The sequence below is a fragment of the Mesoplodon densirostris genome, chromosome 2 (assembly GCF_025265405.1).
Source record: "Mesoplodon densirostris isolate mMesDen1 chromosome 2, mMesDen1 primary haplotype, whole genome shotgun sequence".
Classification (NCBI taxonomy): Eukaryota; Metazoa; Chordata; class Mammalia; order Artiodactyla; family Ziphiidae; genus Mesoplodon; species Mesoplodon densirostris.
Genome location: NC_082662.1, coordinates 156247957 through 156263517, shown reverse-complemented (window position 1 = coordinate 156263517; position 15561 = coordinate 156247957). Strand labels below are relative to the sequence as shown.

At 36.5% G+C, this 15561-nt stretch overlaps 1 protein-coding gene across 1 annotated transcript in view; it reads left to right on the top strand.

The window, feature by feature from the left end:
• RALGPS2 (Ral GEF with PH domain and SH3 binding motif 2) overlaps nt 1-15561 on the top strand; it is a 154315-nt gene that overhangs the window by 29640 nt on the left and 109114 nt on the right. Inside the window, exon 2 of the mRNA XM_060088552.1 lies at nt 11568-11708. Coding sequence (XP_059944535.1) covers nt 11652-11708 — 57 coding nt within the window. The 5' untranslated portion in view covers nt 11568-11651. The remainder of the gene's footprint in view (nt 1-11567; nt 11709-15561) is intronic.

The following is a 15561-nucleotide window of genomic DNA, read 5'->3' as shown; positions in this document are numbered from 1 at the left end:
ACTCATAAGTGATGTTGAGTCCCTCCCGGAGTATCACATCAGAGGCACACGATGTCTGTCTGCTCCTCATTGGTGATGGTAAATTTGATTCACTCAGTCAAGGTGTTGTCCAGTTTCTTCACAGTATAGTTTCTTATTTTCCCTCTTGCAACTAACTAATAAGCAATCTGTGGGAAAACACTTTTTGTTTTTTTACTTTTTAAAAATTAAAGTCTTTGTAGAAAAATTTTAAATTAAAATTTTTTTTAATTTAAAAATTTTCCAAAGTTAGGAAAAAATTGACTTGTAAACCTGGAGATAGCCACATTTTAGTGTATGTTGGTATAGTCTCTCTGCTATGCTATAATGATAATGACAACCAAAAACGATTATACCTCAAATACTGTTGGTCAGATTGCTTTATTGATCTAGCAGTAAGTTGTGGATATTTCCCCATGTATCACTGAGTATCCTCCTGTGGTATTTTAGTGGCTGCCTAGTGTTGCATTGTATATAATCCTTTGCCTACGGATTGTTCTGTGAGGTTCAGTTCAGCCTCATGTTTCAGGTGTAAGAATCTCCTGGGTGTCCAGGCTGTTGAATTGCCCTCCTTTTCAGACCATTTTGTCTTGTGTTTTAAGGCAGGCACTGCTGTACTGTTGCCTCGCCTGAAATCTTGGCTCCGACATAGAGTCCTGACATCTGTCTTGCTCCTGTCACACTGACTCGCCATGCTGTTTTTCTGTTCTACCGTTTCATACTAAGAAGCTGAGTTCCTTTCTCTGATCATTCTTAGGCCTACAGTGGCACACTTTTGCCAAATTCAGAAATGCATTTCCGATTCAACTGAATTGTTTTTATGTTTTAATTGCTAAAATTGTGCAGTATTGGGGTTTTTGTTTAATTTCAAGTAGTGTATAGTATTATGAGTGGACTTTTATGGGCTAGTCTTCTGAGTTGAGCTTCTGGCCAAAATGCACACCCACCCACCAAAACACACACACACAAACAAACGTTTGAAGCACGGTTCATCTTTTTGCTTGGAACTTCCTTTCTGTTACCAGAATATCTGGCTAACCTATATTTATATTTTGGGCCAGGTCATATAGGAGATCTCAGAGCTCTTACGTATTAGAATCACTTGGCAAATTATCTTTAGTGAACCTTCTATGCTGGAGGTAGAGTATAACCTTCAGAAGCATTATTTAATAGATTTTTTCCCCCTTTAATATCTAGTCATTTGAAAGTCTCTCTTCCCCTACAGCTAATTCGTTTTAGACCATTTAGGTACATGGAAATATAAGCTTCTTTGTAGCTGGGCCAGTTTATAAATGGTTCATCTCATTACATCTACAATTTAGTACAAATAAAACAAAATTATATCTGAAAGACTTGTGTTGAGTCTTTATTGACTTAAGGCAAAACAGTTTTAATTCAAGCACATTCTTTAAAGTAGCGTCATTATTTATTTATTTATTTATTTTTGTGGTACGCAGGCCTCTCACTGTTGTGGCCTCTCCCGTTGCGGAGCACAGGCTCCGGACGCACAGGCTCAGCGGCCGTGGCTCATGGCTCACGGGCCCAGCCGCTCCGCGGCATGTGTGATCTTCCCGGACCTGGGCACGAACCCGCGTCCCCTGCATCGGCAGGCGGATTCTCAACCACTGCACCACCAGGGAAACCCAGCTTCATTATTTTTAAGCTTTCCTTTACACTTTGAGAAATAATGTCTGCTGCTTCATAGATGGGGAGGTTTAAGTGGGCCAGTTTCTTTTCATTGCCCTTTTAATATATGCACTCTAGGGTATTAAAGTGGCAGTGTGGTAAGTGAAACAGTTTTCTGTTATCCTTATCTTTTTCCTTCTAATTTAAGGTCTCAGCTTACTTTGTTTTGAAAATCATCTTAAATACCTAAAATATTTATAAATAAAATATATGTCTGGAAAAACTATAGAGATGTTTAAGCTTAAACAGTAATTTGGTAAGTGATCTAGTTAAACAGTCTTGCTGGGAAACAATTTAATAAGTTCTTTTGACAGGAGATTTCTAAATATGTAGATTAATTTAGACATTATCTTTTTTTTTTTTTTTTTTTCCAACCTGGGTGGTGTGTGAAATTGCTAAACCTGTCACTGTGGTTGGCTTTACAGTGATTGAAGTTTCTCCAGAACGTCTTTTTTTTTTCCTTACAGTTTCAGGGTGTTCTTATCCATGTGAATTGCTATTGTTTGAAAAATGCTTTTTATCCTTTGATTAAGAACTAAGCAAAAAAAAAAAAAAGAATTAAGCATAGCTTAGAATTTTTTATCACTTATTCTGTACTACTAAAGATACGTGGAATAATTTCAAGTTGTGTACTTCTGAATAAATTCATAAAATAATTTATAGCATTCATGTTTAATTTACCCTTAGAAATTAGTCAGCATGCAAAGTGGTATCTCTCTTAAGGGACCTCTCAGCATTAAACGCAACGATATAGTATTGCAAGCTATTTGTAGATTTATCTCCTTTTTGTCCTGAAAGATATAGTTATTATTAGTTAACATGTTTACACACTTAGAACTTCTAAGAAATGAATATTTTTTAAGTAAAAAATTTCTTTTAATTGTTCAGTAAATTTATTTTCCAGTGTACTTGTGTCAAAATATGCTTTCAAAATGGTTCATTTAGAGGCATAGTTTACTTAGTTTTTCTAATTCATTAGTTTATATTGTAATTTTCACATGCTTCTGGAATTTAGAAGGTCTGCCTTCTATTTAGAAGAAGGTCTGCCTCTTCCTCTCCTTTTATTTTGTTGTTGTTTGTTTGTTTGTTTAAAGCCTCATTACTGATAGATGGACTGTAAGCCTCTGCCTAAATATTAGGAAAGTTCCTTGCTCAAGGCCTTACAGCTGGCTGGTAGTGCCCAAGCTAGGACTTGAGGAGCCTAGGGCTTTCCAACTCCAAAATTTGTGTTCTTGCTGTTATACTCTACCATTTTTAGATGCATTGCGTTTTTCCTATATGATTTCATTTAATTCTTACAAAATCTCTCTGAGGTACATTTTATTGTCCCTTATTTATAAACAATTAAATCAGAGTTCAGAGATTACATAATTTACCCAGCATCACATACCTGGTTAAAGTCCTAGAATTAGTATTCCGTATCTTACGCTTTTCCCACTGAACTGCTTTCACTACCCCTCAGCGTGGGCAGGACCAGCGTTCACAAATAAATATGAATTTTGTTAAATTTTTTTCTTTTAAATATCATCTGAGATTGCCATTTTCATGGCGTCAGGGATTCTGAATTAGAATGGTGATGGAGGATGAAGGTGATAGAAGTTAAGAGGGTAGAATGTGATCATGGGAGTTTTATACAACTAGAAGACTAGGAGAGGGTCCTGGAGAGCAGAGATTAGAGAAGCCTGGGTGGGAAAGGGGCCTACACGTCACTTCAGATACTTTGCTTTTTTGGCAAAAGGTGGGAGTGTTGTTTACTACTCACCTTCCCTAAAGCCCAGTGGCATATCCCTGCATGGTAATCCTTGAAATACTGGTTTTAGTTTCCTAAGGTCATTTCCCTACTCAGAAACCTTTAATAGTTCCCAGTGCCTGTCCCTTCCAATTTAAATTCCCGCTTTTGACAGTTGAGACCCTCTGCAATCTGGTCCTGTTACTTCTTTGAACCTTTCCAGAGCTCATCAGAAAGGTTCTCCCCACCAAGCAGGTCAGTGTCCACATCATACCTTTTCTCTGGGCCACCTTTACTTTTAAATTTGGACCCTTGATGGTTTTTACTTAGCCTTTCTTCATACTTTTCAACCCGTGTTTCTTTATAAACCTATACGTCATTTTCTCCTGTAGAAATCATGCATCTCTTGAAGCTGATTCACAGCGTAACAAGTTGTAGTGTTCTCCGATTCTCTCATTTCTGCTCTTTCTCCTCTATCCATTTATAAATCTGCTCAGAGGAAGAACAACCTTTTAGGTTCTCTTCTCTGGTTCCCTTCTTCCCTCATTTTGTCTCTCCCCCCCACACCCCCCGGTCCTAGTTTTTTCCTATCCATCAGTTTATCCTTCTTTCCTGTCTTTTGTTTTTCTATCCACCTGTCCTCCTTTTTTTCCTCCCTTCTGGCTGCCTATTCCTACTGTGTAAGCTCGGGCAAGTTACCTATTTGCTCATCTCTAAAAATGGGGTATAATATAATAACTTCGTAGGGTTTTTTTGATGATTGAGTGAATTTTTAATGAAAAAGTGCTTAGAGCAGGACCTGGATAATAAGCACTCCATAAATGTTAGCTTTTGTTATTGTTGTACCGTTTTGTGTATTTTAATGTATAAAACAAATGATAGGGTGTCTATAAAAGGAGAAGTTGTTTTTCTTCTTTACATAAAAGCAAGTTTTTATTTTTAAAAACAGTTATTAAATAGAGGTTAATTTAAAACTTTTAAACATTTTGACAGTCATCTAAAATCATTAATCATCCTAACAGTCTTGGTTAACATAACTGTTTCTACTCCTGACTTTACTTTTATTCAATACAAAGTTAAACAGAAACCAGGACAAGTTTTTCTACCTTGAGATAAATTAGTATTTCAGGTACATACTACAACATTCTTACTTGCTTGCTACATGGACTAATTTTGTGGTAAATTCTTTCTTTGTCTGAAGAATGTCTTTATGTTGCCTTCTCTTGGATGAGAATTTAGCTGGGTATGGAATTTTAGGTTGACAGTTATTTTCTCTTGGCACTTTGAAAGTATGTCATTTTCTTCTGTGTCTTTTGGTATTGTTGAGAAGCTTTCCATTTAATTCGTTCCTGTGTAAATAAAATACCTTACCCACTTGTTTTTTAAATAAGTATTCTCCAGTTTAAAGTGATGTATATAGAATATGATTCTTTTTATTTATTTATCCTGCTCAAAGTTTGTGATTCCTGAATGTGAAGATATATGTCTTTCCCATATCTTGAAAACTTCTCAGCCTTTCTCTCTTTAAATGTTGCCTTTCGTTATCTCTCTTCCTCTGGAACTCCTCTTAAACGTCGTGTTAGATCTTATTCTATTTTGTATTTCATTAGTCCTTCTTCGCATTTTACATACCATAAAGCCTTTGTTAGAATTTTTGCATAATTTCATTTCTCTTTTCTACTTCACAAATTCTCTCTTTAGTTGTGTTAATCTGATGCTTAATTCTCCAGTGACTCTATCTTCCTTTTCTTTTCAAAAATTTTATTTGGTTCCCTTACAAACGTCTGTCTTGCTTTTTTAATGTCTTATTGAATTTTCGGTTTCTTCTTTTAAGGCCACTGGCTTTAATCTTTAATCTGGTTTTATAGCCTGTATCTGATAATTTTTCATCTAAAGTTCTCAAGAGATAATCCTAATGATTGTTGTGTTTCCTGCTTTTACTTGTAGTGGGTTGTTTGCTTATAGAGTTGGTAAATTTCTATTTTGAGCTTGCCGGCAGGGGGAATTCCGCATTGCCTGGGTTGAAGGAATATTCCCCCCCCCGCCCCCCAAATTTTGTTCCCTCCATCTGCCTTGGGTTCCAGGAGTCTCACTGGCTTGTGAACATTTTATTTGAATTTCTAGTCTTGAAGGTCTTGGGCCATGCTGGTAGTATAAATTCAAATTCTGTGTCTGTGCTGGAGCATGCCTAGGATTACAAATTATCATTTTGTAGACACCCTCCACCAGCCACAGTGGTAAGCCCAGGCCAAGACACACAAGTTTCTTATCTTGCTGTACCAGAATTTTTTTTTTACAGACCATCTTATCACTGATTGGGTAGACTATCAGTCTCTCTGGCTTTATTCTAGGTAAAAGTGTGTGTGGATGGGTTGGCGTGGGGAGTGTGTGCATCTCAATTCCATTCTCATCTCTTGGTTGCTTTTTCTGTCCAACTGGTGTCAATGTCCCTTTCTAAATTTCTCTTGTGGTACAAAGACTTTTACGTTGTTTTGCAGCCATGTTGCTAGAAATAGAAATCGTGATCATATTCTTTTAAATGTGTGTAGTATTGTGTGTATTGAGTATTTGATTGCCATTCTCCCTATACTTTTATTGTTAATTGGGCATTTATCTAATGTTATCCTGTGAAAAACTGCTTTGTTTAGTCATTTATTCATCTTTCCCAGATTAAATAGGAAATTGAGGTCAGTATTGTGTTTATGTGCCTGAGTGCAAAGATGAAAAATAATGGTTTTTCTGTTGTGTTTTGTTTTAAATATGGGTCTTTAAAATCAAGGAACTCAAAGTACATTAAGGGAGACACATAAATATATCAGTGTGAAAATATAGCAATAGAATTCTGACAGAAGAGCAGTGGAAGCATAAAAGAAGGAGACTAATGACCTCTCTGTGGGAGGCATTGGGGAGCTCTTATAACCCTGGATGTTCATCAGAACCCATTTCTTTTGTAATAACTTGAACTTGTTATAAGCAAATACCAAAGGTGATCTTGTTTAGTGCTATAGCAGAAATGGTTTGAAGAGGCAACCACATTTTTTATTAAACTTTTGTCAAAATAGCTCAGTATCAATCATGTCAAAGACAAAATCTTTTTTTGTTGTTGTCATTACTCATCAGACTTTTTTTTTTTTAATTTTTATTTATTTATTTATTTATTTATTTTTTCGGTACGTGGGCCTCTCACTGTTGTGGCCTCTCCCCTTGCGGAGCACAGACTCCGGACGCACAGGCTCAGCGGCCATGGCTCACGGGCCCAGCCACTCCACGGCATGTGGGATCTTCCCAGACTGGGGCACGAACCCACGTCCCCTGCATTGGCAGGCGGACTCTCAACCCCTCCGCCACCAGGGAAGCCCCTCATCAGACTTTTGATGGCTGTAATTATTGAAACAAAGTACTGGGGAATTTGGGACTAATCTCTAATTTTATTAGATAAAAAAATAAAGAAGGCAGTGCAAGTTTAACTTAGTGTCAGAAATGATGAAAGTGCTATGATATACAGCCATTTAAATCTTTGGGCCTTCCATGAGTGTCATATAAAATGTCTTTAACGTTTATTTTAAAATAAATTTTAAAGGAGAGCCAAGCACTATAACAACTTTTAAATATTGAGTTACAATTATGTTGTTTTAACTTTACCCTGTTACTTTTTTTTCCTCATGAAATTTGTAAGTTTACAGTAAGAAGGTTCAGTTTCTGTTGTTGAAATTGTCACTTCTGTTTTCATGGTTTTTTTTCTTATAATCGTCTTATTTGAATTTTTTAACGTGGTTATATACAAAGGCATGAAAGTCACTTCTGGTTTTCACTATTGTAAATAGTGCTTGATTAAATAACCTTTATCTATGTAGTTTTTTCTGTTTCTCCAGAGTTTTTTTTTTTTAAGTTTTGAGTGTCCTGGCTTTGGCAGTTTACTATTTATTTATTTATTTGGTTGCTCTGGGTCTTTAGTTGCGGCAGGTGGGCTCCTTAGTTGTGGCATGCGAACTTAGTTGCAGCATGCATGAAGGATCTAGTTCCCTGACCAGGGATTGAACCCGGGCCCCTGCATTGGGAGCTGTGGAGTCTTACCCACTGGACTACTAGGGAAGTCCCCTCCAGAGTTATAGTAAGATGAATTTCTGGTACTGAGATTTTAAGCCAACATGTGTAAGCATATCAATTCTGTATTATCTGAATGTTTCCAAAGAAATTGCAGTAATTAATTGCATATCACTACCTTTTTCCTTATACTTGCTTAGCACTTCTAGAGCATATTTTGTAAAACTATTAAATGTCTTTAGCATAATATTCTTTTTTTTTTTTTTTTTTGCTGTCCGCGGGCCTCTCACTGCTGTGGCCTCTCCCGTTGCGGAGCACAGGCTCCGGACGCGCAGGCTCAGCGGCCGTGGCTCACGGACCCAGCCACTCCGCGGCATGTGGGATCCTTCCGGACCGGGGCATGAACCCGTGTCCCCTGCATCGGCAGGCGGACTCTCAACCACTGCGCCACCAGGGAAGCCCTAGCATAATATTCTTAATGATGATAGCATGAATTATTTTAGAGAAGAACTGGTACTATGAAATGAGATTACATTAATTAGTGAGAAGTTGTCACTTTAACTTTACCCTCTTATTTACTTCTTTGAAAAGCATTGGTTTCTTTGTGGGGATACCATTGAGAAAGTGAGGAGTTAGGAGACTGAATGATTGTGCCTGCAGTTTAAATAATCTAGTTTGTGACCTCAAGCAGGGGAGGTAAATCTACACATTTCAGATTTCCTATTTGGGGATTATATTGAAGTACTATGCCTGTTTTGGTATTTAAACCCTTTTAAAGGACAGATTAAATGTCTTTAGAAGTTTCAGAAGACAATAGGAAATAATAAATTTCATTAAAAAAAGAGCTGCTGTATAGCACAGGAAGATCAGATCAGTGCTTTGTGACCGCCTGGAGGGGTGGGATAGGGAGGGTGGGAGGGAAGGAGACACAAGAGGGAAGGGATATGGGAACAGATATATATGTATAACTGATTCACTTTGTTATAAAGCAGAAACTAACATACCATTGTGAAGCAATTATACTCCAATAAAGTTGTAAAAAGAAAAGAGCTGCTGTGATGTTGGTGTTTATTATGAATGATTGTGCTGTTTATACATAGCACTAGGAAAAGTAAATAATATTAAGGCATATATTTGACTTATCTAATTTGAACTTTTTTGTGTGCAAAGCACAGAAACGTCTTGGGGCACATACTATAAAAATATAAACCCGGGGCTTCCCTGGTGGCGCAGTGGTTGGGAGTCCGCCTGCCGGTGCAGGGGACACGGGTTCGTGCCCTGGTCCGGGAGGATCCCACGTGCCGCGGAGCGGCTGGGCCCGTGAGCCATGGCCGCTGAGCCTGCGCGTCCGGAGCCTGTGCTCCGCAACGGGAGAGGCCACAACAGTGAGAGGCCTGCATACCGCAAAAAAAATAAATAAATTAAAAAATTAAAAAATAAACCCATGCCTGTCTCTTAGGACTTGCAGTGTTTTTATGGTATCATATGAGGCTTTGTTGTACTTAAACAGTATTAAATACTGATATGTAGTACATTTGTAAGTAATTATGAATAAGATTTTTGTTGAGGTATGCTTTGCTGTACTTTTTTTTTTCATGTAATGGTTTTTAACGTGACAATTTTCATAGATATTTAAATGACATTTTGATTAAAAGCAGGCAGAGAAAACTTTATTCTTTACTGTTAATAGTTTACAAATGTATTAATGTTTATTCCTGGTGTATTACCTCTTTTTCAGTAGATATTAACCATAAAATTTATATATTTGATACACAAGTTAGACTAAAGGATACATTTTTTTTAACGATTTGATTAATTTTTCTTAACACTAGGGGGCACTGTTGATTTATGAATTCATATCTATATCAGGTATAGCATGTGGAATGAAATGAAATTATTTGAAGACATTTCATTGCAAATTGAGTGTTGCCTTCAGAGAGAATTTGGATTATCGTACTGTAAATATAAATGATTCTTAATAAGATTCTTAATAAGAATAAATGAAGTTTATAAAATAAATACTGTAGATTGAAGGAAATTAAAGTATTTATATGCTCTATTCATTTTCATATTGGTTTTCTAAATGTTTTTATAAAAAATCATTATTTCTAATGTATTTCTCATTTAAAAAATTCTAGCACGATGTTTTGCTCTTAGCAGGTACTTAGGGTATATCTGAAGAAACGAAGATAAATTTAAGATGTGACTGAAGGCTGCTATCATTAGTAATAATTTTTAAGCATTTGAAAACCAGCAACATGTTTTGCTACAACTAGGAAACATACTTTAGGCATTCTCATTCATTATTTCTGCAATCAGGATTTTGCTGATGCCCACCAACATGTATTTTGTGAGAGGTATATTTCTAAGGTTTTTGTCTTCTTTAATTAGAAGACTCCCTTGAATTTAAACTTTGTGTGGATTCATTAGATAGTAGACAAAGTGTGTGTCATTATAATAGCATTCTTACCATGTGTCAGCACTGTTTTAGGTGCTTTGAATATATTAATTAATTTCTCCTCACCACAATTGTATGAAGTAGGTACTTATTGCTATCTCTGTTATATAGGTAAGGAAATTGAACACAGAAAAGGCAAACAGTTTGCTGGGTTCAAACTTAACGCAGTTTTTTTCTAGAGTTTGTGCTTCTAAATCACTGTCCTATATTGCTTCTCCAGAGAGAGGAAACTTAGCATTTCAGAGAATTATTATTGATATTTCAAACTAAGTTTATAAAGTGGGTATAATTTTGTAATGCACAGCATAAGGAATATAGTCAGTAGTATTGTTAATAACTCTGTATGGTGACAGATGGTACCTAGACTTATTGTGGTAGCCATTTTGTAATGTATAAAAATATCAAATTCCTATGTTGTACACCTCAAACTAATATAATAATGTAAGTCAATTACACTACAGTAAGAAAGTGGAGGGCTTCCCTGGTGGCGCAGTGGTTGAGAGTCTGCCTGCCGATGCAGGGGACATGGGTTCGTGCCCTGGTCCAGGAAGATCCCACATGCTGCGGAGCAGCTGGGCCCGTGAGCCATGGCCGCTGAGCTTGCGGAGCCTGTGCTCCGCAACGGGAGAGGCCACAACAGTGAGAGGCCTGCGTACCTCAAAAAAAAAAAAAAAAAAAAAAGTGGATATAGTTTTAAATACCCAATTTATAGACACTTAACCATTTCTTTTATGAAAAATATCATAGAAATTTAAAGTTGGAAAGGGACCTTACTCTGTTTATTTGTGTCATTTTACAGAGAGGAAGAAATTCCCTCCTAGATAGGTGAAGTTACCAACACAGTGATATACAACAAGTTTTTTGTGGAAAGGGATTAGACTCTCAAGTAAACATTCTGACTTCCAGTAAAGTGGAAAAACTATGGTGGTGTGGAAAGAATATTTGACTAGAATTTTAGATGACTTGAATTTTATTCTTGACCCGTCATTTACCAGCCTCTGTCCTCAGAGGATGTGTTTGTGTTATATGAGTATCATGATATCTTCCTTAATTAGTCTTATTGGTAGTTGTGAAGATCAGTGAGATAATGCAGTAAAGATACTCAGTAAACTTTAAAGCCCTATACAAATAAATATATCATGTACTGTGGTATTCTTATAACATGCTCCATAATAATTTATTTTTAATTATTCGTGATATCTTTGTAAACTACATTATCAACACTGCTAAACTTATTCAGTATAGTTGAGTTAGGGATGTCATTTAGATCTCTAAAATTTATTTCGTTAGACCATATATTACTTTGCCACATGTTTTTTACACTTTTGACTTTCTTAAGACTAAAAAAGCTTTTGAATTTTTCTCACAATAAATGAAAAATTATACCTTTACTTTGCTGATAAAGAATATAACAGCAGCATGTGTTGAACACTGGCCATTTGGTGTTTCTGATCATCTGAAAATAGCATAATAGGATTGTCCTCAAGCCAGATTTAGTGATTTAACTGAAGTGAAAAATAGAGTTTAGTAAATTTGAAGTATTTTATTTCTTGGCATGGTGACAGGCATGGGTTTCTTTTCTTAAACTTCCAGTAAGACACACAGTTAAAGTTTTCTATTTATTTTTTACAGGAATAATAATGTATTTGTGGCCTTGGACATGAAGCAGTCTTCTGTTGCTGTTAACTAGCGTCAGGGACTGATGTTGTGGGAAGCATGGACCTAATGAACGGGCAGGCAAGCAGTGTTAATATTGCTGCTACTGCTTCTGAGGTAAGACATTTAAAAATTTTAGTTGTAAAATTTCTTACCTGGCATTCTAATTTTTTAAGCATTATGATTGGTCACAGATGTAAATCAGAGCTTGAGAAAAAGGGTTACAGATTTTTCAGTTTCCAAAAAACTATTTTCATTGTACCATCCACGTGTTCATAGTATGTTTTAGGAGTTCATCCCTACCTACTTCATGAACTTGACAAATAATGATTACTTAAAACCCTTTCTTGGGTTTAGTTTTAAAGAATGCATAGAATTTCTTTTTAAAGTGTTTTTACATTTTATGAACCTTGAGGGCAACAGTACAAGTGGGGCAAAGAATGACATAATATTGACACTGTCCGATCCCTTGATTCCAAGCCCGTTGAAGGAGATCAAAGACCTATTAGGCTGGAATGTTGAAAGGGCTACTCTGGTGATGTAGCTCAGAGTGTTAAAGATGGACATAAAGACTGAACTAGGTGCTCACCTACCCCCCCCCCTTTTTTTTTGCTTTGTCTGTAAATCTAGGGTACTTGGCCTGTTTTCCTTAATAACTTTAGTATTTAGCTTCTATATTTCTCCTTAATTTTACTCTTACCATAGAGGATGAAAATAAATGATGACACTTTAACGCCTTGACCTCAGAGTTCCTTGATAACTTCATTTAGCCCAAGCCAATTACTTAGGCCTTGTGGTCATTGAAAATATTCTATTCTAAGTCAGTAGTTTCAATTATTTTTCTTATTAGATGATTTCTGTACTTTTTTAACATCTTTATTGGAGTATGATTTCTGTATTTTTAACTCTAGCTCTGGCTACCCTTATGAATTTTATTAAGCATTTCTGATGGATGGACTTTTTACTTACTATATGAACAAAATCAGGTTACTTTGTTTCTATTCTGCTGCACTACCTGTAAAGAAAATAGGCCACCCTCTTTCTCTGACTTTTGTTAGTAGCATCACCGGTTCCTTAGCATCAAAGTTCAGATCTGTAGATTTGGCATTAACCTGCTTCCCCTTGCCCACCACAGCCATTTTCACATCACAGCAGGGAGAGTCTGCTAACAGAACAGAAGTTAGAATCCTCAGTAATGTAATCATCGACATCTCATCCTGCCCACACTCAAGTGGAGAGGATTACACAGGGGGGTGACCACCAAGAGATAGAGATGCCTGGCAGCCGGCTTAGAGCCTGTCCACCACACTTATCTCTGAGATCTAGTCCTTTACTCCTTATTTCTACTAGTACCATCTTAGTTTGGTCATTTATTATTTCTTGTCTAGAATGTTATAGTGGCCTTTTTAAATTTTGATCTTGCACTTCTGTTCTCTGCTATTTTTGGTACATTTGACTGTAATTCAATTTTAATATTCTTAAAATGCAGCTGTTATACTTTATTGTATTCCCAAACTGTCCATGGATCCTCATTACCTACTAACTAAATATTAACTAAATACACATTCAGCCCTGCATTTAAGACTTTCATCAAAATGAGCCTAAATTTTCTTTCTAATGGATTTAACTGCTACTAATTCTCTACGTGAAATTTACATTCTAATGAAAGAATACTACATCCTGTTGATGTTTGTATAAACCCTTAGTTAGCCTTTTCTATTTCAAAAAATTAGGGAAGTTTTCTCCTGATTCCCTAAACAGATAGGAGCTTTCTGATTTTTGAAACTATCACTTAAAAAAAAAACATTTTTAATAATTTTTTCCCTAAATTTATACATAGCTTTTCATCCTCCTTGAGACAGGGATTATATATGTTTGTAAATATGTCTGTAATATATGTATATTTACATGGTATTTTTATGACCATATTTCTTGACTATGTTAAATGTATGTGTGTATATGTATAGTATATTTATGACTATGTATCCTGAAACATATGAGCTAGTATTACAGGAAATAGTACACAATTGTTTGTTAAATAAAATAGATCATTTCACTCGTATAAAAAATTGTGTTGGCCTTTCTGAAAGTGGATGAATTACATCAGACCTCAGAGTAATATAATTTAGTACATGAGAAGTAAGGGGCTGGGGGGAAGTCTGCCTTTTAAATTGTCCTCCTGCTGTGGCAAGAAGATAAAATTTAAAATATATGTTTTTCTACCTTCTCTTAAAATAAAGATGTGTTAACATATCAAAATGCAAACTTCTCACAAATGTGAAAACCTCACAGGTACTTAAGGTACTTGATGGGTGATTGACTCCTCCTGTCTCTGCCTTCTAGACTTAACCTATGTTTAAGCTTCTGGTGTCAGTAGAGTGGTGGCGAACTTTTTTCAGACATTTAGAAATGTGAGTAGTTTTTTAGTCTTGTGAATAAAGAATTACTACTGCGCTCTTAGTGCACATTAGGTCTCAGTACTGCTTAGCTTCTTGTTGTTACCAGCTTATTTATTGGTAGTGGGAAAACAGATAGAAGCACATTACTCATAATTTTTAAAGCCTCTACTAGTGGTTTGTAAGAAGGAAAAGAGGAAAATGATTACTGACTTTGATAAGCAATAAGATTGCCATTACGATTTGCTCACTTGTCTTGAATGAGTTAGAAACTTGGAGAAAATTACCAAATAATGTTTAAAATGAATGTATTTACTTCACAATATATCTGTTATTTGGTAGTTACTGGATTCGTATATACTGCTTAACTGATGTCTATTTGAATGCTTAACATGAATAAATTTCTATATTAGTCTTGGAATATAAAGTAACATTGTCAACATAGTGTAAGCTAGTCTTAGTAAAGAGATTAAGCACATGGAATAAGATACTATATATGAAATCCATTTATGAGACTTTGGACTTCTGCTCAGACACGTAAAGAGCTTGGAATTCATCACTCCTGTCCTCACAGCTTGAAAAAAGCTGAACAAACTGAAAACCAATAACTCGTCTTAGCTCTATCAGAGAACTGATGTCACAGAGCAAATTGACAGTGATGCCCTGAAAACTGGAGAAAGAGGCAAATACAGAGAATCACTGTTTACCAAGAGCAGAATTCCCTGGAGCCAGGAAAGGGTAGGAAAGCTTACTGTAGTTGACAAACTGCTGGAGGCAGTGTGTGGACTAGCTTGAGAGTTAAGACCTCCTGGGGGCTCAGTTTTAGGTCTCCTTCCCCACTTTTGTGAGTTTTACCTCCAGGAGCCCCACCAAGTTCTCACAGTGAGGTTCAGAGAAAAATCCCTCCTGTTTCCAGCAGAGGGAGGGGAAAGTAACCATTTTGAAATATACTAGGGGGAAGTAATCATGCTAAAATATGCCCAGCACATTCTATTCCCCACCTGACCTCAGGGGAGACTGCTTTACCAGAGCCTAACCTACTTGCGGAAAGAGAAATACCCAACTCGGGGCCCTCTAGCCTTCCTGTCTTACTTTCTAAGGGGAGTCCGGGGTACTGAGAAGCACCCAGGTACTAAAGTACCTGATTGTAGGGCAATGGAACACTTCTCCTCTTCCCACACCTTAGCACCACATCAGCAGGGCTCCCGTATAATAGTAAAGGATCGCAGCTGAAAGAACTGCAAGGCACAGACTCTTATCTAAGGAGGAGTTTCTTGAAAAACCCAGAGACAAAAACAAGGACACTAGAGGAAAGTGAAGGCACCTCTAACCACAACAAATAGTAAACAGCATAACTCCTATACAAATAAACGTAAACCCTTACACTAAAGGCCTATTTGCCTCAGTTTCTGTTACCCACTAAATCATGTCTGGCTTTCAGCAAATTTTAAGGCATGCTAAAAGTAACAAAAAAAAAACATAGGCTGAAGAGGCAAAGCAAGCAGCACAGCCAGACTCAGATATGGCAAAGATTTTGGAATTAACGGACTGGGAATTAAAATTACCACGATTAA